This window comes from Heptranchias perlo, chromosome 22 (genome assembly GCF_035084215.1).
Source record: "Heptranchias perlo isolate sHepPer1 chromosome 22, sHepPer1.hap1, whole genome shotgun sequence".
NCBI lineage: Eukaryota > Metazoa > Chordata > Chondrichthyes > Hexanchiformes > Hexanchidae > Heptranchias > Heptranchias perlo.
Window position 1 is genome coordinate 16,161,487 of NC_090346.1, and position 24,915 is coordinate 16,186,401.

Here is a 24,915-nt window from a genome sequence, read left to right on the forward strand (position 1 = left end):
TGGCTTGTTAGCAATTACTTGCATTGCATAAGGAGGGAGTGATCGGAAAGATGATTTCAAGTGTGCCACCTTGTACCAAGTAAAAGTTCGCTTTCCACAAACTGTTAATTCAGTTTTTTACTCGGTGTATGGTTTTTCCATAAATTTAACCCTTGTACTGATTTGAGAACTCATGCACACCTTTCATCCAAACATGCTGTGCTGTGCACATTTTTGCTCCCTCCCTGAGAGGGTGCGATTTTACTCTCCCCACGTTTTTCCCTGCTTCTGAAGTTGTTGACTATTGCTGAGCCATGGTTCCAACAGTGCTCAGGTGGCCGATTTTCACATGTAAGCCTAGTCAGTGAATGCTAGTGGACCATTTGAGCATGCGGAGCCAATCACAATGGAGCTGGTACCTGCCTGCACGCATACATTTTCCAATGCTGATTACTGGTCAGGGGACTGATACCCTGATTTACTTTATTTTCTCTCTTCCTCCCCCCAGCTCTCCCTTAGCCTGAGACAATTAAGACCAGTTTTACTGGCCTCGTCTATGGCCTGGGACAGATCTACTAACTCAGCAGTCCAAGAATTAAGTAAATTCTATTGAGGCTATCTGAAACTGATGCAGCACTGAAACTTTATGCTAAATGAAATTTGCATTGGGGCTAGTGGGTTAGACATTTCATCTGTATGACCTGGGTTTGAATCTCATGTGGTTACAAAGCTGCCAGGTCAGTGCCTGGCATACTTTCATGCTAATCATGTTATCAAACTTGATGTCTTTCTTTCTGGTAGAGGTGCCATAGATACAAATACTTGAGATATTATTGTACCTTGCAATGTGTGTACTGGTCACAGTTCAGTATTGACCACTGTCCTTTTAAAAAGGGCCAGCCAGACCGCCTCCTGGTGGGATGACCGCCGCCTCTCTGCCTGTAAGGATCCTATTATTGGGCAGTGTCAACCCAGTTAGTGGGAACTGTGCGTGCATAACTCAAACTGTCCATAATTCAGTGTCAAACTGGCAGCCTATGGATGGCGGGTGTCGGAAACGCAAATGGTCCCCAATTTTTATTTGTCTTGCCAAGCCTGCGTTCATTAATCACATTTGCAAAACAATCTTTTAGAAAGAGAAAGAAAACCAACCATTGACCTGCAGACTGAAATTTACAAGCAATTACAATTGCCCTCAAATTGTCCCCAGCTGTTTACAAACTGAACTTGTCAGCAGCAAATTTTCTCACAGCAGCCTTAATGGGACACACTGGGTTAGCAGCTACCTGTCCCAGTTTGTGTGCAAGTAGCGTCATGGGAAGTCCACCTGTGTTTTCACAAGGTTATAGAATAAATACAGATAAGAGAGGCCAATTGACCCATCTATATTCATCCTTGTTAAGTGAGCGAGCTACAATTCCCTTTCCCCTTCCTCATCTAACTATCTTGGACAAAGGTTTTCACTGCCATTACTCTATCTGAAGACCACTTTGTTTTCATCACTTTGTGTTGAGAAATGACATTGATTAAATCTGGTGCAAAGACAATTTAAGACCAATGTCCCTTGTTGTAGGGTCTTCTCATTCCCTGAAGAAGTGCTTCACATTGACCTTTATCTGTCCCATATAATTCCTAGTAAACTTATATAAATTTCAAGATTACACAGCCCAAGTTTCTCCAGCCATTGCTCATAACTCAAGTCCTTTGATACCAGTGTTCAGCCTGGTGGCTTTTCTCTGTACCTGCTCCATGGCTTGAATATTTCCTTTGTATCTTAGTGATCAAAACTGAATAGTAATTGAGGTGCAGTGTGACTCGGACACTTGTACAGTTTTAGTGTGACCTTTTCCAAAGTGTACTCAACTGATCGAGCAATATAATTCAGTATTCCATTTGCTTTATAAAAGGACATGTTTGTACATTTGCTGCTGTAATTCCCTTATTAACCTTATGTTGATTAGAGGTAGCCCAGAGTAGGATTTTTTTATATAGAACTTCTGTGCTATTGCTGCTCTTCGATATTGCTCCAGTGGCTCATGAGTTGGAAGGTGGGGTGGTGGGGGGTACTCCATTCAGCTGACTGTTGCCTCATCCTGTAATAATATATAGCAATTCAGTAGAAAGTACCCTTTTAAGACCAATTTTTTGGGCCGAACAGGAAGGATCATTTTCCTTTGGGTTGGATGCACTATGGGTTCACTTTTTTTTCTTCCAAGTGCAACCCAAGAATCTGTACAAAAGTCTTTTTTCAGGCAAAATGGTTGTTTTTTTTACCATTAGGAAAGTTTCTGCCGCACAAGCCTGCCACTAGATGTAGATATTTGCATGGTATGGTGGCTGCACTCAGTCTGAGGTTTGCACCATTGTCAAGCAGGGGACCTGAAATTGTTTGATACTGCCCCAACAACTGAATTAGAAAACAGTGGAATTCAGTGAGAATATAAATATGTTTGAATGATTGAACCCATTGATAACTTGGTTCTGTGCTGTTGCTGAGTGAACCAAATGTAAACCTGAGATTCCTGTTTGTGTTTTTACAGATTTAAACCATAGTGGTTTGGGATCGCATTATGAAAATTCTCACTGGGGACCTGTCTCTACCAACAGTGACTCTACTACAAATTGGGATAAAGTTATTGTAGACGGGTCCGACAAAGAAGCCTGGCCTTCAATCACTGGCAGTGACCCAGAGTTAGCTTCAGAATGCATGGACGTTGACTCTGCTTCAAGCTCTGGGTCAGAGAAGAACCTCAATATCATGGCTTCGGGGAGCACAGTTGGTGATGGCGATGGGAACCGAACGGGCAATGGAAATGGTTCTTCGAGCCAGTTTGTGGTTGGAAATGTCAGCAATAATGTAGGAAATGGAAGTATTAATGGGCCTTGGGGAGGGTCTCGAGGCTCTTTGTCAAGCACATGTCAGGGTTCTGCAGAAAATATGGATGGCAAACCAGAAAGTGACCATGGTAAACTGAATGCTTGGGGCAGCATAGGTTCCACATCAAGTGGATCCCTGAATCCAAATGGTTTGAATCCAAATGCCAACCTAGGTGTCTGGCCCGTGTTGGAAAATGATGGAAATACTGTGCAAGGACCTGTGCCAGGTGGCAATTCTGGCACCAATGTTCAACGTAGCACTGTAGGTCAAATGCTGAATAATCAGAGTGTTAACATGGGACTATCAGCTCATGGTTCGTGGGGAGGACTTCAGGAGAATTCTGATGCAGAAGTTAATGGTACAAGGAAGGTTTCATTCAGTGGACAACCTCAAAACCTTAACACTGAAATGAATGGACCAAATAACACTACTAACCCTTTGACCTCTAGCTTACCAAACTCTACTAGTTCGATGCAGACAAATGAACTGCCTAAACTTACAGGGCCTGGGGCCTGGGGTGTACCCTTAGGAATGAGCACAGTAAACCCATCTCAGCTTCAGGCCTCTTCAATTACAAATGGCACTTCTGTTTCTCAGCTTGGCAATGGAGGAATTAGTGAGGGAATGAACAGTGGGTCTTATGGTACGACTTGGGGTACATCTGGCACTAACTACTCTGGAGAAAAATGTCCAGGCTCAAGCAGTAATTTGGGGCAAGCTAGTGGTGACACTGTGAATGCAACTCTAGCACAATCCACTATTAATGGATCTGGAAGTACTTCTTACAAAAGTAATGGGGGAAGCAATAGAGGGGGAGTCGCATGGGAATCTGGTGTGGTCAACTCCCACAATATGGCTTGGGGAACAGGGAACAGTATAGGCTCCGGAGGGACTCGAAGAGTCTGGGGGAACCCAGCACCAAATGCAAACACTGGCACTAATGTCTCAAATGGGGAATGGAACAAACTGCCTAACAATCAGCATTCCAATAATGGTCTAAATGGAAGTGGTAATAGGAAGGGAACAAATGGATGGAAAAGTCTAGACGATGCTCTTTGTGGTCAGAATTCTACTACATCTCAGCCGAGTGAACAAAACAATATATGGGTCAAAACTCCAACTTCAACTTCAGGTACTGTGGACAGTGAGGGGAGCACAGAGAGCACCGGGAGTCGCCATGATAGAATGAGTGTGGGAAGTGGTGATGGCAATAGCAGACGTGGTGAGAAAAGGAAACCTGACAAACAGGGAAATGTCCAAAGTATTCTGAGTAGAACTGACTTGGACCCACGTGTCCTTTCCAATACTGGCTGGGGACAGACTCCAATCAAACAGAACACTGCCTGGGATATTGAACCTTCAGCGAAGAGTGAGAGAAAAACTGACAATGGAACAGAGGCCTGGGGAGGTCGTGTTTCCCAGACTTCAAACTCAGGGGGATGGGGGGATGGGCCTGGCCCAAACAGTAATGATACCTCATCAGTATCTGGGTGGGGGGATCCAAAGCCTGCTACAGTCTCTTGCAACACGGGTTGGGGAGACACCAAAGGCTCAAGCAGCGAAGGGGGGTGGGAGGATAATTCTGCTGCTACGGGAATGGTAAAGAGCAATCAAATGTGGGGAGGAAACAAAGAAGAGAAGTCAACTGCGTGGAATGATGCACAAAAGGTCAAACAGGGATGGGTTGATGGACAGAAATCAAACCAGGGTTGGGTAATGTCTGGAGCTGATGGATGGGGTGAGAATTCGAGGGGTGGCCAGTGGGGGGAACCACAGAAGACAAGCTCAGGCGGTTGGGATAATGACAGCGATAGATCTGTGTCTGGCTGGAGTGAACCTGGGAGACCGGGCACAGGCCGTAGCACATGGGCAAGTAGCAACAATTCCAACCCCAATAATACTGCAGGCTGGGGGGAGCCCGCCAAGCCTGCTCAGCCCCAGGGCTGGGGGGAGCCCGCCAAGCCTGCTCAGCCCCAGGGCTGGGGGGAGCCCGCCAAGCCTGCTCAGCCCCAGGGCTGGGGGGAGCCCGCCAAGCCTGCTCAGCCCCAGGGCTGGGGGGAGCCCGCCAAGCCTGCTCAGCCCCAGGGCTGGGGGGAGCCCGCCAAGCCTGCTCAGCCCCAGGGCTGGGGGGAGCCCGCCAAGCCTGCTCAGCCCCAGGGCTGGGGGGAGCCCGCCAAGCCTGCTCAGCCCCAGGGCTGGGGGGAGCCCGCCAAGCCGAGTAACTCTGCAGATTGGAACAAGCCACAGGACAGTAACAGTTCTTGGGGAGCGGCACCTCCTGCAAATAAACCTTCCGGCCCAGGCTGGCTCAATGGCCCGATGCCGGCTCCATCAAAAGAGGAGGAACCTACGGGCTGGGAGGAGCCTTCTCCGGAATCTATTCGCCGTAAAATGGAAATCGACGATGGCACCGCCGCCTGGGGGGACCCGAGCAAGTACAACTACAAGAGTGTGAACATGTGGAACAAAAACGTGCAGAGCAGCGGCAGCAGCTCTGAGCAGCCAGCACAGGTCCAGCCCACAACGACACCGCAGCAGGCCCCACCACAGCTGCCACAGCAAATGCCACCGTCAAGTGCCATGCCAAACAAAGAGAACAGCGGCTCTGGTAAGTTGTTTATCAGCGTGGATTACAGCTTCAGAAGTTTGAGACAAAAGGGTGAAATTTGAGGTTCGGCTGTTTTTTGTATATTCAGACATGTCAGCTAGTTAGAAACTGTGTATTCAGATGCAGCTCTGTGTACCTGTTTTGTACGTGTTTGTTTATAAACTCCTGTGTACACCCTCGAATTGTACTGCCAGACGGTGTTCAGAGGTGACGGGTGTACATTTGTAACCTGGGTGGATTCTTCCTGTCCAATTATTTCACATGGATTTTGACATTTTTGGTCGTTTTTACCTTCGAGCAGTAAGTGTTTTATGGGAGTGTGTAGGTAGGCTTTTTAGTACTTTGGATAGTAACGACTGTTTAATTCTAGACGTCGGAAAAGCAGTTTAATTTTCATTGGCGCGCACTGTGTGTCTAATTTGTCAGCCTGTAATATTGTACAAGAATGATGCCTTGAAGAGGGCAGCAGAGGCGATGGTGAAGGCGTCATTCACTAGTCGATAGATATTGGCTAGCAGGCTGGACTGTTTAGTTGTTAAATGCTAGAAAAACTTATAGACTGACCCACGATGCTGGATGTTTTTCTGGTGGAGGGAAGGAAGATGATTGTTTGTTTAATTTCATACCTGCAAATCATTTTGTCAATGTTAAATTGGGTAGATTTATTCACCCAAACAGGCTGTCCAATTCAATTGGCACTGTTGTGTTGCCTCTTTTTAGTCCCTGCCGAGGACGAGTGATCTCACTGTCTCCCCTTATAATCTTGGAATCACATGTCAGTAGCCCTGAACTCCACTCTGGTTTTAGCAGAAACACAGGGAATCAGCTCGATGCATTCACTTTTCTGAAACAGTTTCCTTAATCTGGTTCATGCACAGATCAGCGTTTTTGTGAGCCTACAATGCAGTGGGTTCCTCAAATGGGTTGTTTATACTGCTGAGCTCAGCTAATGGAGGGAGACCCGCATACTGTAACATTAAATGCCAGTGACAGCAAAGGCTATGGGCCCTGACAACATCCCGGCTATAGTGCTGAAGACTTGTGCTCCAGAACTAGCCGTGCCTCCAGCCAAGCTGTTCCAGTACAGCTACAACACCGGCATCTATCTGACAAAGTGGAAAATTGCCCAGGTATGTCCCTCCCACTAAAAGCAGGACAAATCCGATTGGGCCAATTACTGCCCCATCAGCAAAGTGATGGAAGGTGTCATTGACAGTGCTATCAAGCGGCACTTACTCACCAATAACCTGCTCACCGATGCTCAGTTTAGGTTCCATCAGGACCACTCGGCTCCAGACCTTTTTACAGCCTTGGTCCAAACATGGACAAAAGAGCTGAAATCCAGAATTGAGGAGAGAGTGACTGCCCTTGACATCAAGACAGCATTTGTCTGAGTGTGGCATCTAGGTGCCCTAGTAAAATTGAAGTCAATGGGAATCAGGGGGAAAACGCTCCAGTGGCTGGAGTCAGACCTAGCACAAAGGAAGATGGTAGTGGTTATTGGAGGCCAATCGTCTCAGCCCCAGGACATTGCTGCAGGAGTTCCTCAGGGCAATGTCCTCGGCCCAACCATCTTCAGCTGCTTAATCAATGATCTTCCCTCCATCATAAGGTCAGAAATGGGGACGTTCGCTGAAGATTGCACAGTGTTCAGTTCCACTCGCAACCCCTCAGATAATGAAGCAGTCCGTGCCCGCATGCAGCAAGACCTGGACAGCATTCACGCTTGGGCTGATAAGTGGCAAGTAACATTCGTGCCAGGCAATGACCATCTCCAACAAGAGAGGGTCTAACCACCTCCCCTTGACATTCAACGGCATTACCATCGCCAAATCCCCCACCATCAATATCCTGGGGGTCACCATTGACCAGAAACTTAACTGGACCAGCCACATAAATACTGTGGCTACAAGAGCAGGTCAGAGGCTGGCTATTCTGTGGCAAGTGACTCACCTGACTCCCTTTCCACCATCTACAAGGCACAAGTCAGGAGTGTGATGGAATACTCTCCACTTGCCTGGATGAGTGCAGCTCCAACAACATTCAAGAAGCTCGACACCATCCAGGACAAAGCAGCCCGCTTGATTGGCACCCCATCCACCCCCTTAAACATCCACTCGCTCCACCATCAGTGCACAGTGGCTGCATTGTGTACCATCTACAAAATGGGACACGTGACCTCGAACACCTAGAATGACAAGGGCAGCAGGCACATGGGAACAACACCACCTGCACGTTCCCATCCAAGTCGCATACCATCCTGACTTGGAAATCGCTGTTCCTTCATCGTCATTGGGTCAAAATCCTGGAACTCCCTACCTAACAGCACTGTGGGAGAACCTTCACCACACGGACTGCAGCGGCTCAAGAAGGCGGCTCACCACCACCTTCTCGAGGGCAATTAGGGATGGGCAATAAATGCTGGCCTTGCCAACGATGCCCACATCCCATGAATGAATAAAAAAAAATTGAACGATCAGGATATTATGGGAGCTATATTTTTTTTAAAAAGGATTTGTGTCCTATTATTTGACTTAAGTATGAACTACTGTAACTCAGACATACCTGTACAGTTACTGGCATCTCTCAGCCACCCGTTCTGTTTTATGCTTCAGGACTGCTGGTGGGATGTCTAATTTAGTTAACCAAAGGTTAAGAGGCAGGTACAGAATGTAGTGCAACCATTGGTAATGAGTGAACGTCAGACCATGGACAGATGGTGTCATTTGTGAAGTGTTTCTAGTTGATGTGGTATAGTGGTAACGTCGTATGTTGAAGGCTGATGGTTGTGGTTAGGACCTAATCATGGGCAAGTATGAATAGAACAGCAGCACATAAGATTTGCAGGTTATCCGTTGTGCCCCATGAACAGTTTCTGCTGAAAGCGCGACATGGTGGATGTGGAGAGGCTGAATCTTGGGTTCACTAAGATAATACTGTGAGTGATGTTTATCCAAAGCTCTAAATGCCAAGTCTTTTGGTTACTTGGTCAAGCTCAGTTGGTGCATTCATTTTTTGATTTAATTGTATAATGTAAACAGTTTCATAGGAATGTCCTAAGGACCGTGGACAGGGAAAGCTGCACTCTGTCCTGTGCCCTTACTGGAGGTTCTACTACTCTAACCAGTGAGGGGAAACAGTGCAGCTATGTTGTTGCTGTTCAGCTATAGTAACCTGAATCAACAGTGAAAGAGAAAGTTTGTGATGATTAGTGTAATTGATGCATCTTCTCACACATGGCAAAATGCAGTCCGCTCATGCTATAAACAGAAAACCAGGCATCTTTATTACATCCTGAGGGAGGCAGCATAACTTGTAACTTTGCTGTTTTTCCTTTTGTATGATTGACTTTAGCGTGAAAAGCATCAAGCTTTTCAGTGTGTAACCTTGATTTTTAAACCGGAAATATTTGAGGATTAGATGTCACAGGTAATGCTGCTGTCATGGTGTCAAATTGATCAAGTAATCATTACTCATCGCACTCAGTGTGGCTGAGAATGGCTGGGTAGAAGATTAATCATAAAAGATTTGAGTTGAGTACAGTACAGATTATGATAAATACTGGTAAGTAGAGCAAGCACAAAGTCTCCCGCAATGCTCGTTACTCTTGCCATTTTTAGCTGCGCCTGTCATGTGCAGTATGGAACTGGAACACTGCAGTATGTAGATGTTCCAGAACACTAATGGAGGCATTTGTACTTAAAGGGGGTCATTGGCCATATGTGTTGCCTTCAGCTTTGTACTCCTGGGATTTTCAGTATAAGAGGTCATTCAGCCTATCAAGCCTGTGCTGGTACTTGCTCACCCATCCAAGCCAACTACTTCAATCCCACTTCCCTGTTTTTTTCTCCCATACACTAATTTTTCTTCATATTTACCTAATTCCCTCATAAATGCCACTATCAACTTGAACCATGTGATAAAGTATTCCATATTCTAAAAGCACTTTATTTTTTTTTAAATTCTTCTAACCTGCTCCTTTATGCACCCACTACTGGTCCTGAGTTTTTGCCTCCTTGTTACCGATTCACTGGCAGAAATATCACTATTTACTCTCAAACTATTTCATAATTTTGAACCACTAGATCCTCTATGTCCCACAGGGATCTGTGTTGCGGCCTCAACTATTCACTATTTATTAACTTAGATGATGGAATAGAGAGCCACATATCCATGTTTGCCAATGACACAAAGATAGGCAGCATTGTAAGCAGTGTAGATGGAAGCATAAAATTACAGAGAGATATTAATAGATTAAGTGAATGGGCAGAACTGTGGCAAATGGATTGCAATGTAGGGAAGTGTGAGGCCATCCACTTTGGACCTAAAAAGGATGGATCAGAGTACTTTCTCAATGGTGAAAAGCTCAAAACAGTGGAAGTCCAAAGAGAATCAGGGATCCATGTACATAAATCATTAAAATGTTATGGACAGGTACAGAAAATAATCGAAAGGGCTAATGGAATGCTGGCCTTCATATCTAGAGGACTAGAATACAATGAGGTAGAAGTTATGCTACAACTATACAAAGCCCTGGTTAGACCACACCTGGAGTACTGTATTCAGTTCTGAGCACTGCACCTTAGGAAGGATATATTGGTATTGGAGGAAGTGCAGTGTAGATTTACTAGAATGATACCTGGACTCCAAGGGTTAAATTACGAGGAGAGATTACACAAACTCTGGTTGTATTCCCTGGAATTTAGAAGATGAAAGGGCGAGTTGATCGAAGTTTTCAAGATATTAAGGGGAACTGACAGGGTGGATAGAGAAACTATTTCTGCTGGTTGGGGAGTCTAGGACTAAGGGACATAGCCTAAAAATTAGGGCCAGGACTTTCAGGAGTGAAGTTAGGAAACACTTCTACACACAAAGGGTGGTAGAAGTTGGAACTCTCTTCTGCAAATAGCAGTTGATGCTAACTCAATTGTTAATTTTAAATCTCAGATTGATAGATTTTTGTTAACCAAAGATATTAAGGGATAGGGGGCTAAGGTGGGTATATGGAGTTAGGTCACAGATCAGCCATGATCTCACTGAATGGCGGAACAGGCTCAAGGACCAAATGGCCTGCTCCTGTTCCGATATTCTTAGCCTTCCCTGCTCCAGTGAACACAGTCTATTTTTCATTGCTCAACATAGAACATACAGTTATGAGGTGTTTTATTCATAAAGACTGTTCTAATGGGATGGTAAAACATGTATTCAGTTTGATGCTGAGATTCAAATCCCATACACCAAGACCATTAGTTTCTACGTCTGCAGCACTATCCACACTTTCGTTATCTTCTGACTCAACTTTCCCAGTGCTCTTTTTTTCTTTAGTGCCCACCTGACCAGTATCCTGAATACCATCCTACGTAAATTCCAACTTGTCCAAAACCCTGTTGCCTGCACCAAATCCCGATTACTAGTCATTTGTTCTCACCAGTCTCCAAAAGCACCCCATTCCCCAAAATATTGAAATCACTCTCCTTGTCCTGAATTAAAAGTCCCTCCATGGTCTTGCTTCATCCTATCTCTGCGACCCCCTCCAGTTGTATGTACCAACATGCCCTACAGTCCTATGTGCGCGCACACGCACACACACCCCCCCCCCAACCCCGTTTCACCATTTGTGCAGAGCTCTAAACTCCTCCATCTTCGGTTTTAGATGAGCAGAGATAAACGTTTTTTTTTAAAAAAACCTCTTTGCTCACTTGGTCTCCACTTTGCAGTGAAGCCCCTAGGGACATTTGCTACATTGTTGGTGCAACATAAATGCAGTTACTTGTATTAAGAATCCAGAAGCATGTATTCATGGAGTGTTCTCATTTAGAAAGTGACTTTGTTTTTTCCATTTTTAAGGTGTATTAAAACTGGCATCCTTACATTTGTAGTGCCCAGAGCATTGAGCTCTCAACTGGGGAAATGAGTTCATGTCACAGTAAAAACTGACCTTCAGATGATTCTGTCCAAGTTATATAAAAAAAATTCAGAACACTCTCCATTCAACATGCAGGTCCAATTGTCCACACCACCTCATCACTCTACAACACATTGACCCAGTACAGTCTGCTTTCTGCATGCCTAAAGCTCACACGTAGCTGTGCAGCCCATGACTAACCAGCCTAATCATCTTGATCATCAGCACGTGTCCCTGACCATGGCCTTCACTCCTCGGACTCCAGATTACTGTTTCTCTTCACCATTGAAGGCTGATCATTCAGTCATCACACCCCTGCCCTCTAGAACTCTCCCAAACCAGATTGCGTCATCACTTAATCCCCTCTCTTCCAACAGTCTCCTAAAATCCCTTCTTTTTGAAACTCTCAGCTAAATTTTGCCCCCTCTTCATGCTCAGTGTTCACCTTTTGGCCTCATTCGGTGCTGAGAGTCGTTTCTTTTGCATGAAGCAGTGCTATGTAAATCTACGTTGAGCTCATCCATCAATAACTCCTTGGGCGAAGCCTCAGATTACGTGGGCACAGGGTGCTGCCTTTGTGGTGGTGCTTCAGACAAGATCGGTTGTCGGTGTGAACAGTGCAGCTGGCTGTAAGTGAAACCGGCATTACTGACATTCATCAAGAGCAGAATGCTAGTGCACTTAAAACAATCTGTCGATCAGACTTTGTACGGGGCAGGGGGCAGGCAGTCATTTATACAAGAGCGAAAGGGGCAGATTATCAGCCAAAGATTACAAAGTTGGGTGTTTTGAAAGAAAATGAAGCTTTGGTGTTGTGAAAAGAGGAAGGAAGAGGGCGTTGGTGAGGTAATGGTTTGAATTAACATGGATGGAAGAAGGCAAGGAAAGGGGGCCTCACGATGAGCCTCAATAACCCTGCTTGTTGGTGCAGTTTACGTGCTATTGAATGATAGCACATGGGTTCATTGGGTGGGAAATAGCCAGCAGATGTGATCATTCCCCCTGCTGTTTGTGGAGTGCAGGGGGAGACTGTTGTCGAGTCAAGTCATTCTGGTTCACTCATCTAAGAAGTGGCATTAGATCTATCTCTGGGTGTATTGCTCCAAGTGGAAAAGAAACTAGACTTTCTATTTTTTTAAAAATGCACAGCTACAGTGGTGTTGGCAAGTGAGGTGCTGAAAGCACTTAGTCCCTGTCACTGGTCCTGATCTGTAATCGTCTTGTTATTTTGTGATGAGTTGATCCACAATCTGCTGTACTGTAATACTATTGTGTGTCTCCACCGTGCCTTTACTGCAGCAGCTAATGTACTAACACAATTGGCTGTTTGGATGATATGCTTCTTTGATGTGGGAAATAATGCCATCTAGAGACAGCAGATCAGATTGCATGCAGTGCATGGTGTTGAGTATAGAGGTGGTACACAGTGGGGAAGCATTGGCCTCCCCAAGGACAGAACAAAGTGCTTGCAATTTAAATTACGGCAGTCTGTGCTATTGTGTACAAGCAGTTAGTTTTACATTTCATTTACCATTGGGAAGGATATATTAGCTGTGGATTCATCAGAATGATACCAGGATGTAAAAAGTTAAATTATGAGGTCAAGTTGCATAAACTTGGCTTTTATTCGTTTAAATTTGAAAGGTTGAGGGGTGATATAATTGAGATCTTTAAAATGATAGAGATTCGATATGGGAGATGGAGAAGGTATTTCTTGTGGTGGGGAAAATCCAGAACAAGAGGGCATATAAAATTAGAGCTAGGTCATTAAGGAATGAAATCAGGAAGCACTCTTTCACACAAAGGGTAGTGGAAATCTGGAACCGCCCTCAAAAAAAAAAGGCTGTGGATGCTGGGACATTGAAATTTTCAAGACTGAGATCGATAGATTTTTGTTGGGTACGGGTGTCAAGGGATATGGAGAAAAGGCGGGTAAATGGAGTTGAGGTACAGATCAGCCATGATCTGATTGAATGATGGAACAGGCTGCAGGGGCAGAATAGCCTCCTCCTATTCTTTGAGTTGTGGAAAAGAATCTGTTTTGATTCGGAAGCTAAGTGTTGTGGTGTTGGTTCCTCCTCCTCCCAGCCACTCCATGGATTAGCAACATCTTGTGGAAAATTGTCATTTTAATCAGTTTTTTTTTAATGTTGCAGCAAGAAATGAATAAGGCGATGAGGTAGTTTGTCAGGCTTATGAGTGCAGCTTTAGCTTGTCTACCTTCTCCCCATCCACTTCGCAGGACCTTCAGTTACTCCTGTCTTCCCCACATCTCTGCTTCCAGCCTCTGGCCTGATGTGTGGCTCAGATTATTGGGGCACTGCCATGCTGCACTTGAGTGCCAGGATGCAGGAATACACAGTGTGTCATGGGGAGCACTGAGGCTAGGCTGGGTGCTGCCCCCAGACCCACCCTCACGTATCTTCTCTTAATGCCGGCAAAGGCCTGGATGCAACCTCTTGTCCAGTATGGTGTTTGGGAAATGGAGAAGGAAAGGCCTGATACAGCAGGACTGATGGCTCAGTAAGTTTCAAGAGTGACTGGGTGAGTCATACAGACCTGAAAGGACCAGGTTAGATCTGTGGTCTGCTGAGATAGCTGATCCCAGCCAGGGTGACTGTATGGGACGCCACAGTCAGTTTCTGCGCCTGGGTTAAGGAGGGGACAGTTGGCCAGTCTTTCTACTTCTAATCAGTGCCTAACAACTCCTTGGTCTGTAGAAGTACGGTGAGATCTGCTACAGAGGAACCAGAGCTGTATTTCATTGATAGTGACAGACTTATCTGGCAGGGGGGTTGGAAGGAAAGGCATGCAGCCTCCCTGAACAGTAAATTCTTTGTGTTTTAAGCTTAGCGTATCACGAGCTAGTGACCAGGACACACGCTATATTTGCTTTGTGAGTAACCTGTACAACTTACAACATTGTTAGAGAGTCATGAGATGTTTGTGTTGTTTGTATTCCATACCCCACTCCCAAACACGTGGCACATCCTCTTCATTTTAGCAGCAGAGTGGCTTGTGTTGACAAGGATATCAACTGGGCAGTTTTTTTTTTTGTTTTTTGTTTTCCTTTTTATTTAATAAAGGTTGGGGAGAAACATACACCATTCAGACAAAGCCAGAATTCTCTTGGGGAGAACCGCCTGCTCTAACCGCGACAGTGGACAATGGAACCGTGGCCTGGGGTCAACCCATGGATACAGGAACCAGCTGGAGAGAGCCCGTTAATGACAGTGCTGGTACCTCTGGCTGGGGCAACACTCCAGCTGCCCCACCACCTCCAAATAGATCTGGTAAAACTCATAACTCTTTCTAAATTTAACATGGGTGCAAAATTGGACAGTAGGTGCAATTCATTGTGCGCTGGGCCTTTGGGTAATGGACTCCATCACTAGTTTGGTTTGTTACGTGAGGCATGCTATCTTGTTTAATGTTCATTGTTACAAAGTGCACCTCCTCCACTTCATCTAACAACTTTTTCTGCCAGTTGCATGGATTCCATTCGTAACATTTGGTGTAGATGTCTTGACCACGTAACCATAGAATGCACTAATTGAGGTTTAAATCTGCTGTCAGCATTGTTTTGCCCCCCATTTTTATTTTTATTTCCTCTGTGCCGAGTGCCGTTCCCCAATGAAGGAGACTGGCAGGCAGCCTGCTCACAGGACCCTATTAATGTCAGTCTGTGACGGGGACCACTGGTAAAAGCATTCCCCAGTGAGAGAAGTGCCTTTGTCACCTCTTTCCCCAAGGAAAAGGCCTGTGACTTTCTGCTGACCTGCTTTTGGTTAATATAATGTGTGTGTATATATATATATATATAATATGTATGTATGTATGCATACATACATACAAGAGTGCACAGTTCTTTGTGTGCAGAATTACAAAAGCAGCCCTGCAAGGCACACCTGGGCATATCACCATAATGGGCTATAGGCTGCCCTTCTGTTCAAGTGTTTAAAGAATCAACGCAATCTTTTTCTGTACTTGCATGTCATAAACCCAATTGGATGTAAATAAGTAAATGATTTATAGAAAATATTACTCCATCCAAGGTGCATGGTGCTGCCAAGACCAGCGCTGTTCAGAAACATTCACAGCAGTTGATTTCTAAAAGAGGGCGGGAGGGAAATCCAGACCATCATTTAAAGGCTGCTGCCTCTCGACAGTTGTATTCAGTGATCTGTTCTTTACAGGCCCCAAACCTATGCAAGATGGCTGGGGTGATGAGGAAGCATCGGTGCCAGGAACTCGTCACTCCAGCTGGGAGGAGGAGGAAGGGGAGTCGGTGATGTGGAACAGTAACATCTCGCAAGATAACAACTCCTCTTCAAACTGGGCACCAAAAAAGATGGCTCAAAAGGTAGGAGATTTGGCGACTGTTACATACATCCTTGAGGTCCACAGTGTAGATGTGTGTGTAGTCGTAGCTCTTCATTTTTTAAAGCACTTACCTTTTTAACCTTACTCAAATTCTTCCGTACTTGTTGGATTTTACAGAAACTACTGATGAGTAATGTTATAACAGATTCATGATGTCTGATGTCAATTGTAACAAGTTAAATAATTATGTGGCTATCAATTTAATATCTGTAATTTAAAAATCCACTGCAAGTGCCAGTGTATTGCTGTAAATGATGCTGTGCTTGAATCTGGTGCAGTGATTTAATCAATTAACAGTCATGTTTCAGATGTTGCTTTCAGTAGCTGTCAGACCCTGTTATATTCAGTGCTTTGCTCCTGGTCCCCCTCGACTGGGATTGTATCCTTCAAACTGCAGTGCAACATGTTGGAGCTCCACATGCAGTGAATCACATGTCTACACGCCTCTTGAGTATCCAGCCTGATCTCAGTTACCCCCTCAAACACAAATGTGTGACAGAGAGGGGAGACTGGTGAGCAAGTTGTGAAGAACAGTGCACATTCCTTATCTCAAAATAAATTACTCTCAAGTAATGAAAGGGATTTGTGCGTGGTGAATGCCAGTGTCTCAAAGCATAGTTTTTTTTCAAGAAGGATTTGGATTTTGAATCTTCAGGCTTTGGTACACCTGCTCCCAGTATCTCACTTGTGATTAGATTTTCTTTTTTTTTAGGGCATGATGAAAGGGGGAAACAAGCCAGATGATATGTGGATGAATCAATTAATGAAGCAATTCTCTAACATTGGATTTTCTGTAAGTACAATGTGGTAACTCTAAGTTCTCTCTTTTCTCTTTCCTTCCCCATCCCCTTAATGTGTAGACAAAATGCCTGGCTGACACTGTTGGTTGGACCATTGTCCAGATCGCTAACTGGCCCAGGTCAGACAGAGTTGGAGGAAGATTATTTTTCTCTCACTGATGGAGTGGTGGTCAAGACTATGTGTCATACTGATGGCCTTGCTGTTTTGGGGCCTTGGCTCAAACCTAGACTAGCCTAGAAGAGGGGATAAAGTGCCTTCTGGACTAAAATGATTGATTTCAGTCTTGTTCTGAGATCGAGTTGTGGCACGAAAGTGCTTTGGGATTCCAAAGTGTTTGTGAAGGGAACAGAATTGAAGAACATGACCCGGATATCCCAACAGGAGCTGTGTGTTGTGTCTCACTGACTGTTGAGCTGAGCTGGAAGTTCTTAATGCTGGCACTGCTTGCTAACGCAATATGGAGTGTTAATTCTTAGCAATCACCGTTTGGTTTCTGTGATTCATAGTTTGTCATTTTTTTTTCTTCTCTTGAGCTCTGCTCCTCTTCAGCTGTGATCCAGAATACTCGTTTGCCACCTCTGTGCTACGCATGTATTTCACTTGCACTTGAGTGAGGCAGTTCAGTGCTTGTTATCCAGCAACGACAAGTAGCCATGCTTTCAAATAACATTCATTTACCCAACCCAAAGTTGCACTTTGCAACCATTGACATTCAATCACCTGCTGTGCAATTTCCTGACTGAAAATGTGAAGATAGGTGACCTGTTCTTGAATCTCAGTGGGACTGTAACTGGGAGAAACTTTGTTCTCTGCTTCCCATTGACCGTAATGCAAATGTGAATATACTTCCATGCAGAGAATTCTGAATATTTAAGGTGATTTCTGCATGTTACAGAGGGAGCCTGCTGAAGAAACAAAGAGCAATAAGATGGACATACCTGTTGGTAAGCTGCCGTCATTGCCTTAAACTAAAATTAGCATCCTCCACTCATAATTTTCAGACCTGAATACAATCTTTGTTAACTTACCTCACTTAAACAACAGTGAGCAAGTCTATTTAAACCTGCCTGAACCTTTCCTCCTTTCCAGGTATGTTAAGAGATAAAAGAATGGAGATGGACAAACACGGCATAAACATTGGAGAATATAATGGCATTATAGGGAAAGGACATGCTTCTCGTCCTCAGATTTCCAAAGAGTCTTCCATGGAACGCAATCCTTATTATGATAAGGTTAGTATTCCCTCCGGTTCTGGCCGTGTGACAGAAACAGATGAATTGATGGGTCATTTTTTCCCCCAGCTAATTTAATAGACTTGAGTGGCACAAATGTGGGATGTGAGGCTATAAAGATTCCAGCCATGGGCCATCATTACTGTTTATCTGGATTCCACTCCATCTCTGTGGAAGCAAGACTTCAGAACTACTGACAGTAATTAAACTCCGAGCCTTCATGGTTTATTGTGCATGTACTCGCATACAAAACTAGGAATTTGGGTCACTGGGGTTTGAAAGTAGGGGATGATCTTGTACACGAGCAATGTTGTGATGTACTCAAAAATCATTATCACCAGCTGCTAGCTCGAATGTTTTCCATCAGTGTGGCTGTATTCACTTGGTAGGCTGTATCTGGCAGTTGCCAGCCTTTGTAATGTGACTAGTTTGTGCATTATGGAGCCCTTCTGTTGGTAGCAAGCCTTTTAACTCTGCTTGTAGACTTCAAATAGATGCTAACCCTTGGCCTTTTCTCTTGTTTCTGCCATGTCCTGCCTTTCTGCTGCTGATGGGCTTTCCGTGTGTGCCTTTTCCAACCCCGCTCCCCCTGCCCAGCTGTCTCTGTCTCTGTCCAATCAAGATGGCATTATAGCAGAAGAGCCCCAAAACTTACCGTACATGTCCACACCAAGCATGAAGCTTCCCCCTTCAAACGGTGCACTACCTAATCAGGCCCTTGGCTCAATGGGGCTGGGCATGCAAAACTTGAATTCTGTTAGACAGGTGAGTCTGTTCACAACTATCCATGTGCAGGGAATCAACTCTACTGTGTCGAGAGGTAACATTCGTTTCAACAAAATATTCAGGATTGTTTTAAACTTTTTACCCGTCCTCATTTTTGCTTCGTTGTTTCTCTTGCCCCTTCGCACCCTACTCCAACGATTGTCCCACTAAGAAAACAGACAGGCAATGTCCGGTGGTGCTGTTTTGAGCTGTTTGCTTACTAGTTCGTGTGTGACCCCAAGTGTGACTTGGCCTCCAATTATTCCGCTTTCATATTGGAGAACTTGTCATCTCGCCTCTGCTCTGATATCTTCTCCCTGATGTGGTTGAGATTAGGAACACGTAAGAAATGATGGCACAAACCAGCAGCCTGTCCGTAGATTCGTAGAACTTTACAGCACAGAAAGAGGACATTCGTCCCATTTCTATTGCGCCAGTTCACAGAGAGGGTCCCATCACCCTGCCCCTTTCATGCACCCTTTTAAATTTTTCTTTTTCAAATATTTATCCACTTCCCTTTTAGAAGCAATTATGGATCTCACCACTTTTTTTCTTCAAAGCACGCTGGAGCAGTGATGTATCATGCACCCAACAAAAAATAGTTCCCAGATCCACTGTACTTCGCAGATCCTATGGTGCAGATCATTTAGGGAAGTTTGACAGGGTGTCTAACAGCTATAAATGAGCTGTGTGTGTCCTGATACTTTTTCCTCTGTTGAATATTTTGCAAATAGATCACTGGCTAGTTAAGCACAACACCTCTGTTCGCCAGAATATTAGAACTGCCCACATGCTCATGATTAAGTGATTGACAGTGTTGAGAGTAATAAGCAATCCTTGTATACGGAAGGGGAGGAGTTCTGACCTTCCTGAGAGATCCCAGCCTGGAGAGGGAGGGATTTATCTTCAGTGTGCAAGATTGATTTCCCCCCCCCCCCCCCCCATCACAATCACAGTTGAGTTAAAGTTGAAAAGAAATTAATTGAAATCACTTCCCTAATGCATTTTATATTTGTAATTATTGCAGAAACTGAAGAGGTAAGGATTTGGTTGGTTGAAGGAACACAGTAACAGTGCAACTAGAAATTTATTACTAAGGGGCGAGGAGGCCATGCTTCAATTTAATTCGGAATAAAACCAAACAGGGAATTGTCAGTTCTGGAACTGTTGATGTGAAACCTGTTGAATGTCCATAGTTCAGTGTATTGTTATCTCTTGTTGGGCTCTGTCTGTGGGTCTCTGTGCTGTGATGCTGGGATGTGTTTTAAGTGGTGGGTTTTTGCTCTAATACAGCTGTGCGCTCATTTTCAGAATGGCAATCCTAATGTATTTGGCGGCAGCAATGCAGCAGCACAAGCCAGGGGCATGCAACAGCCTCCAGCACAACCTCTTAACTCATCTCAGCCTAATCTCCGCGCTCAAGTGCCTCCTCCATTATTATCCCCTCAGGTACACAAACGTCGATGCAATTTCCTTTGCTGTTTCCAGGTTTTTCCCTTTGTTCCATTGAGTTAATTGGAAGGTGCAAGTGTTTGGCTGCTTGCCAAATTTTCAAATTACTTCTTGGTGTGGGTGGCGAGCGAGTGTCCTTAATTAGTTGTGTTCTTTGTTCCAAGTAAGCGGAGGTGGTCTGATGTCCCATTGCAACTCGTTCTAAATTGGGTGGGGAAGAGTCTATAGGGAGGAACATCCCCCAAGTGGCTGAGGAACTTACTGCAGAAAGTGCTTAACTCCTTTGTTTATATTGCCCAACATTTTTTTTAGTGGTGATGATGTGATAGTGAGTGACTTCATGTATTGGAAGTGTTAGCTCCACTAATCTGGCTCCAAGTCTGGGATGGAGGGTCTACTCAATGGGACAGTTATATGTGATGGAATGCAGAACCTTCTCTGCATTCTCTGTGTTGTCACCAAAATGTCCTAATTTGCTGAAGTACGGGTGGGTATACCATAGTAGTATAAAAGAACCTTCACAAAAAAGCAGGTGAATTCCTGGTTGCTGGTGAATACTGGTTTGGGGAGATCTCGTGCTGGCCCGCCTTGGTAAAAAGGCTTATTATAGGATGCAGGTTCATGCCCAATTCTTGCCATGTGACCATTTCATGATATCTACATGGTCCGCAGTGGGGGAGTGAGGGGGCGGAAGTGTACAAGTCATTCCAGCTCTCACACTTGTGATGGGGAGCTGGGGGACGGTTTGTCTTTTGAAATATGATATTGATCTCGCAAAACCATGCATGCTGCAGATATATTAACTTATTACAAGCTTCCAAATACCTGTAACAGCCACCAGAACATTAGCGTTAGCTGCGAGCTGGCTACCAATTAATAATCAATCAAAATGGCTGGATGTTTGAATCCGAGTGGGCTATTTTAAAATTATCCTCTCTTCTCTCCAAGGTTCCAGCATCGTTACTGAAGTATGCAACAGCCAACGGGAGCCTAAACACTGCACTATTAAATTTCGGTCCCCAGCAGGTAGCCATGCTCAATCAGCTCTCCCAGTTGAACCAGCTGTCTCAACTTTCACAGATCTCCCAGCTACAGGTACAGCAACAGTTTGTTTCTATAGACTTCTGTATAGAGGTGATTGCAGGACGAGGTGAAGCAGAGGTGTTTGCCAGCTCAACGTCCCCTATACCAGCCTGAAGCATTCAGCAGCTTTTATGTCAGTGGATAATTAAGTACCTGAGCTAAGCTCAGCTTATTCTTAGAATAGACTTGCACCACACGTGCATGCCAGGTCCATTCCTGGAGAGAACATTCCTGCCTCTTTCCTACCCCCTCACCACTCCCAAACACCTCCCACCCCAAAGAAAGTAGCTGTAAGGCAAGATGAATAGGTGGAAAATTGTCCTGTGACATGAAATTATTCAATCCACCTACCATTGAAAAGATGGCAAGCAAATGCCAGGTACATCCCAGGCAGGTGTGATTTCTCCGCCCCCCCCCCACAACAAGGCCCGGGAGATATCATTGCCTCATCCCTGTGAGAAACAGGCTGGGGACTGAACTGAGTCGGGAGACTGAACTTTTGCCTTACTCTGTAATGCTGAGGTTCAGTGCTCCAACCATCATTAAAAGCAAGCGAGGAAAAGGGAAAGTTACTTGCATCTAATGCTGATAGCCCAGTGCAGTGTTAAAGGGAAAATGTCCTGTCAGATGCAAAAACTTTCAGTAGACACTAAACCAAGGTCTTGGTGGGTGACAGTTTCCACTATGGTAATTGCCTAGCCCCAGGGCTGCATCCATCAAGATAGTCCTCTAACTGATCACTACCCACATTTCCTTAAAGTAACCTAAGCACCCAGTCTGCATTCAGTCCTCCTCCAGCTTATTCAGCGGTTCCAACGCAGACAAGGCATCCTGTCATGTTGGATAATCTACCTACCTCATAGTCCCGGTGTAAAACAACCTAAATATCTTCAATTAGGTCAAAACTGTTGAATGTGACGTGTTCGGCCTCCGTCAAGGTCCAAGTTCCCGTTGTCCACTGTGTGATTAGTTAGGGCCATTTGCACCATTTTACCTTTTTATTCTTTTTCTTAATATTAGCGCCTGCTGCTTCAGCAGCAGAAGGCACAGAATCAGAGGAACGTGCCTGGACCCATGCGTCAGTCTCAAGAACAGGTAACATCTGCTGCAACATCCTCTATAGAGATTGAGAACTCTAGAGATATCAATGTGTAAACTGTGACTGACTAAATCTTCTATTGATTTCTGTGAAACAATGACTCAAGCTGGGATTGAACGTAGAATTGTTCTGTGCCTGGTCAAACATGAGCTGAATGTCCTGGTGTATAAGCTCTGGCTTGTACACTGTCTGTCTCTGTGTATAAACCCCAGTATGTACCCTGTCTGTCTCTGTGTATATAAACTCAAGTGGAGGGTTGGAGGCTGTGCTGGTCTTGGAGGGGTGGCAGGCCTCCTGATTCTGTGCTAGTGTGGGTATGGAGGAAGTACTGATTCTGTGTCCAGATCCTGTGTGTGTGTTTGGGGATACTATAATGGGTCCCGTTGATGCTTTGCGTGATGCTCCCTGAATCTTTACTTTCATCTTTATTGCAAACCATTTTGGTCTCCTGTAATGAACCGGCTTTGAAATCCCCCCCCCCACCCCACCATTATCTGTTCAGTTCACCACCTCATCCAGCAAAACTATTTATTTGAAAAGGCGTGGCAACTTAGTTCTGGCAATGAAGTAAAATCCTTTTTAAACCTGGAAATTTCTAAAATCTTTGTGTGGATTTGAGAATGTTTAAGTTTGCATTGCTGATTTTTAATGTGGGGAGGGGCTACAGGTCACTCTCAATAAATGTTAACCCGGTGTTGGAATGAATGTATTGCCACTAAAAGTATGTTTTTTTTCCCCCTCATCCCACGTGTTCAGGCTGCTCGTGTGCTCAACATGCAACAGATGCTGCAACACCCCCGTCAACTGGATACAAGCCTTCCGAAGCAGCAGCCTCCGTCGCAGCAGCCAATGCATAAGCCCTTCCCGGAGAATCTCATGCCCCCCACCCCTCACGAGCTGCAGACAAAAGAGCCGCCTTCGCTCAACTCGTACAGCAGCTACCCTCTAGGTGGGTTTCCCCAACCCAGTCCAGGGCAGTCTGATCCCACGGTGCCACAAGCTGCTCACCTTCCCCACATGCCCTTACACTACCCCATCCCCAAAATGTTTCTTCCTGACAACAGCCCTAATCACAGCCTCCTCAGTCCCCCCCTGTGTAATGCAAACAGCCACATGCCAGGCTCACCCATCCATCAACATGCAGGGAGGAAGCCTGCCACTCAAGAAAGGTCTATGTCAAGAGGTGAATAATCTGTTTGTATAATCTTTGGTCTACACGTGTACCCCAGGTTGAAACTGAAGGTACCCTATAGAGTCTGGGCCGAGTGCTTCCCTTTGACACTTGGCAGGTACTGGGCTAGCAATCCAGAGGTTGAGAGTTCAAATCCCACCATGGGCAAGTTGTAAAATTGAATTCAGTAAATCTGGTAATCTGTGGGCTGGCACCAGGGGAGAAATGACTGAAAAGCAGCAGGATTGTCGTAAAAACCCAACTGGTTCACTCATGTCCTTCAGGGAAGGGAATCTGCCACAACTACTTGATCTGGCTGACATGTTACTCTGGGCCCACGCTATGTGGTTGACAGGGTCAGGCTCTGCTGTGGTGCTCTCCAGGATAGAATGGCTTTCTGACACTCATCAGAGAGTTGCTGTAGTCTGTGAGACTATATGAACAAGTCAGTGTCACTGGAGAGGAGGAGGGAGGATGTATTCATGTGATTTTGTTAGGGGAGGGGATTACATTGTGAACATTCCATTTTAAGGTTGTGTGTATGGGTCTGTCATTCAGCCCCTAACACAAAATTGATTTGTTTCCTTAGGCTTGAATCCAAACTTGAATGTACCCCTGGATTTCGGCAGTATTGTTAACCTGAAAGAACCACAATCCCAACAGTCCCGACTGAAGCAGTGGACTGCCTCGGAGAACCTACCCGTTAATTCCTCTCTAGATCAAAACTCCAGCAAACATGGTAAGGCACTAGTGACTCCCCAATAGATATCATAGAAAGGTTACAGTATGGAAGGAGGCCATTCAGCCCATCGAGCCTGCGCCGGCTCTATGCAAGAGCAATCCAGCTAGTCCCACCCCCCTGCCCTATCCCTGTAGCCCAGCAAATCTTTTCCTTTCAAGTACTTATCCAGTTCCCTTTTGAAGGCCATGATTGAATCTGCGTCCACCACCCCCTGGGGCAGTGCATTCCAGATCCTAACCACTCACTGTGTAAAAAAAGGTTTTCCTCATGTCACCTTTGATTCTTTTGCCAATCACCTTAAATCTATGTCCTCTGGTTCTTGACCCTTCCGCCAATAGGAAAAGTTTCTCTCTATCTACTCTGTCTAGACCCTTCATGATTTTGAATACCTCTATCAAATCTCCTCGTAACCTTCTCTGATCCAAGGAGAACAACCCCAGCTTCTCCAGTCTATCCACGTGGCTAAAGTCCCTCATCCCTGGAATCATTCTAGTAAATCTCTTCTGCACCCTCTCTAATGCCTTCACATCTTTCCTAAAGTGTGATGCCCAGAACTGGACACAATACTCCAGTTGTGGCCGAACCAGTATTTTATAAAGGTTCATCATGACTTCCATACTTTTGTACTCTGTGCCTCTATTTATAAAGCCCAGGATCCTGTATGCTTTTTTAACCGCTTTCTCAACCCGCCCTGCCACCTTAAACGATTTTGCACATATACCCTCAGATCTCTCTGTTCCTGTACCCCTTTTAGAGTTGTGCCCTCTAGTTTATAGTGCCTCGCCTCGTTCTTCCTACCGAAATGTATCACTTCGCA

General features: G+C 45.1%; 1 protein-coding gene across 9 annotated transcripts in view; it reads left to right on the top strand.

Annotated features, from left to right (window-relative positions):
* The window catches only part of LOC137340520 (trinucleotide repeat-containing gene 6A protein-like), a 113,155-nt gene that overhangs the window by 75,391 nt on the left and 12,849 nt on the right, over positions 1-24,915 (top strand). For 2 of the 9 annotated variants that reach the window (XM_068003018.1, XM_068003019.1), the window contains 12 exons: positions 2,520-5,465; positions 14,457-14,663; positions 15,567-15,733; positions 16,466-16,546; positions 17,450-17,498; positions 17,644-17,786; positions 18,384-18,551; positions 19,863-20,000; positions 20,952-21,098; positions 22,107-22,181; positions 22,942-23,368; positions 23,946-24,095. In XM_068003018.1, coding sequence (XP_067859119.1) covers positions 2,520-5,465; positions 14,457-14,663; positions 15,567-15,733; positions 16,466-16,546; positions 17,450-17,498; positions 17,644-17,786; positions 18,384-18,551; positions 19,863-20,000; positions 20,952-21,098; positions 22,107-22,181; positions 22,942-23,368; positions 23,946-24,095 — 4,698 coding nt within the window. The remainder of the gene's footprint in view (positions 1-2,519; positions 5,466-14,456; positions 14,664-15,566; positions 15,734-16,465; positions 16,547-17,449; positions 17,499-17,643; positions 17,787-18,383; positions 18,552-19,862; positions 20,001-20,951; positions 21,099-22,106; positions 22,182-22,941; positions 23,369-23,945; positions 24,096-24,915) is intronic. The other 7 variants (XM_068003023.1, XM_068003026.1, XM_068003025.1 and 4 more) reach the window with 5 other exon arrangements.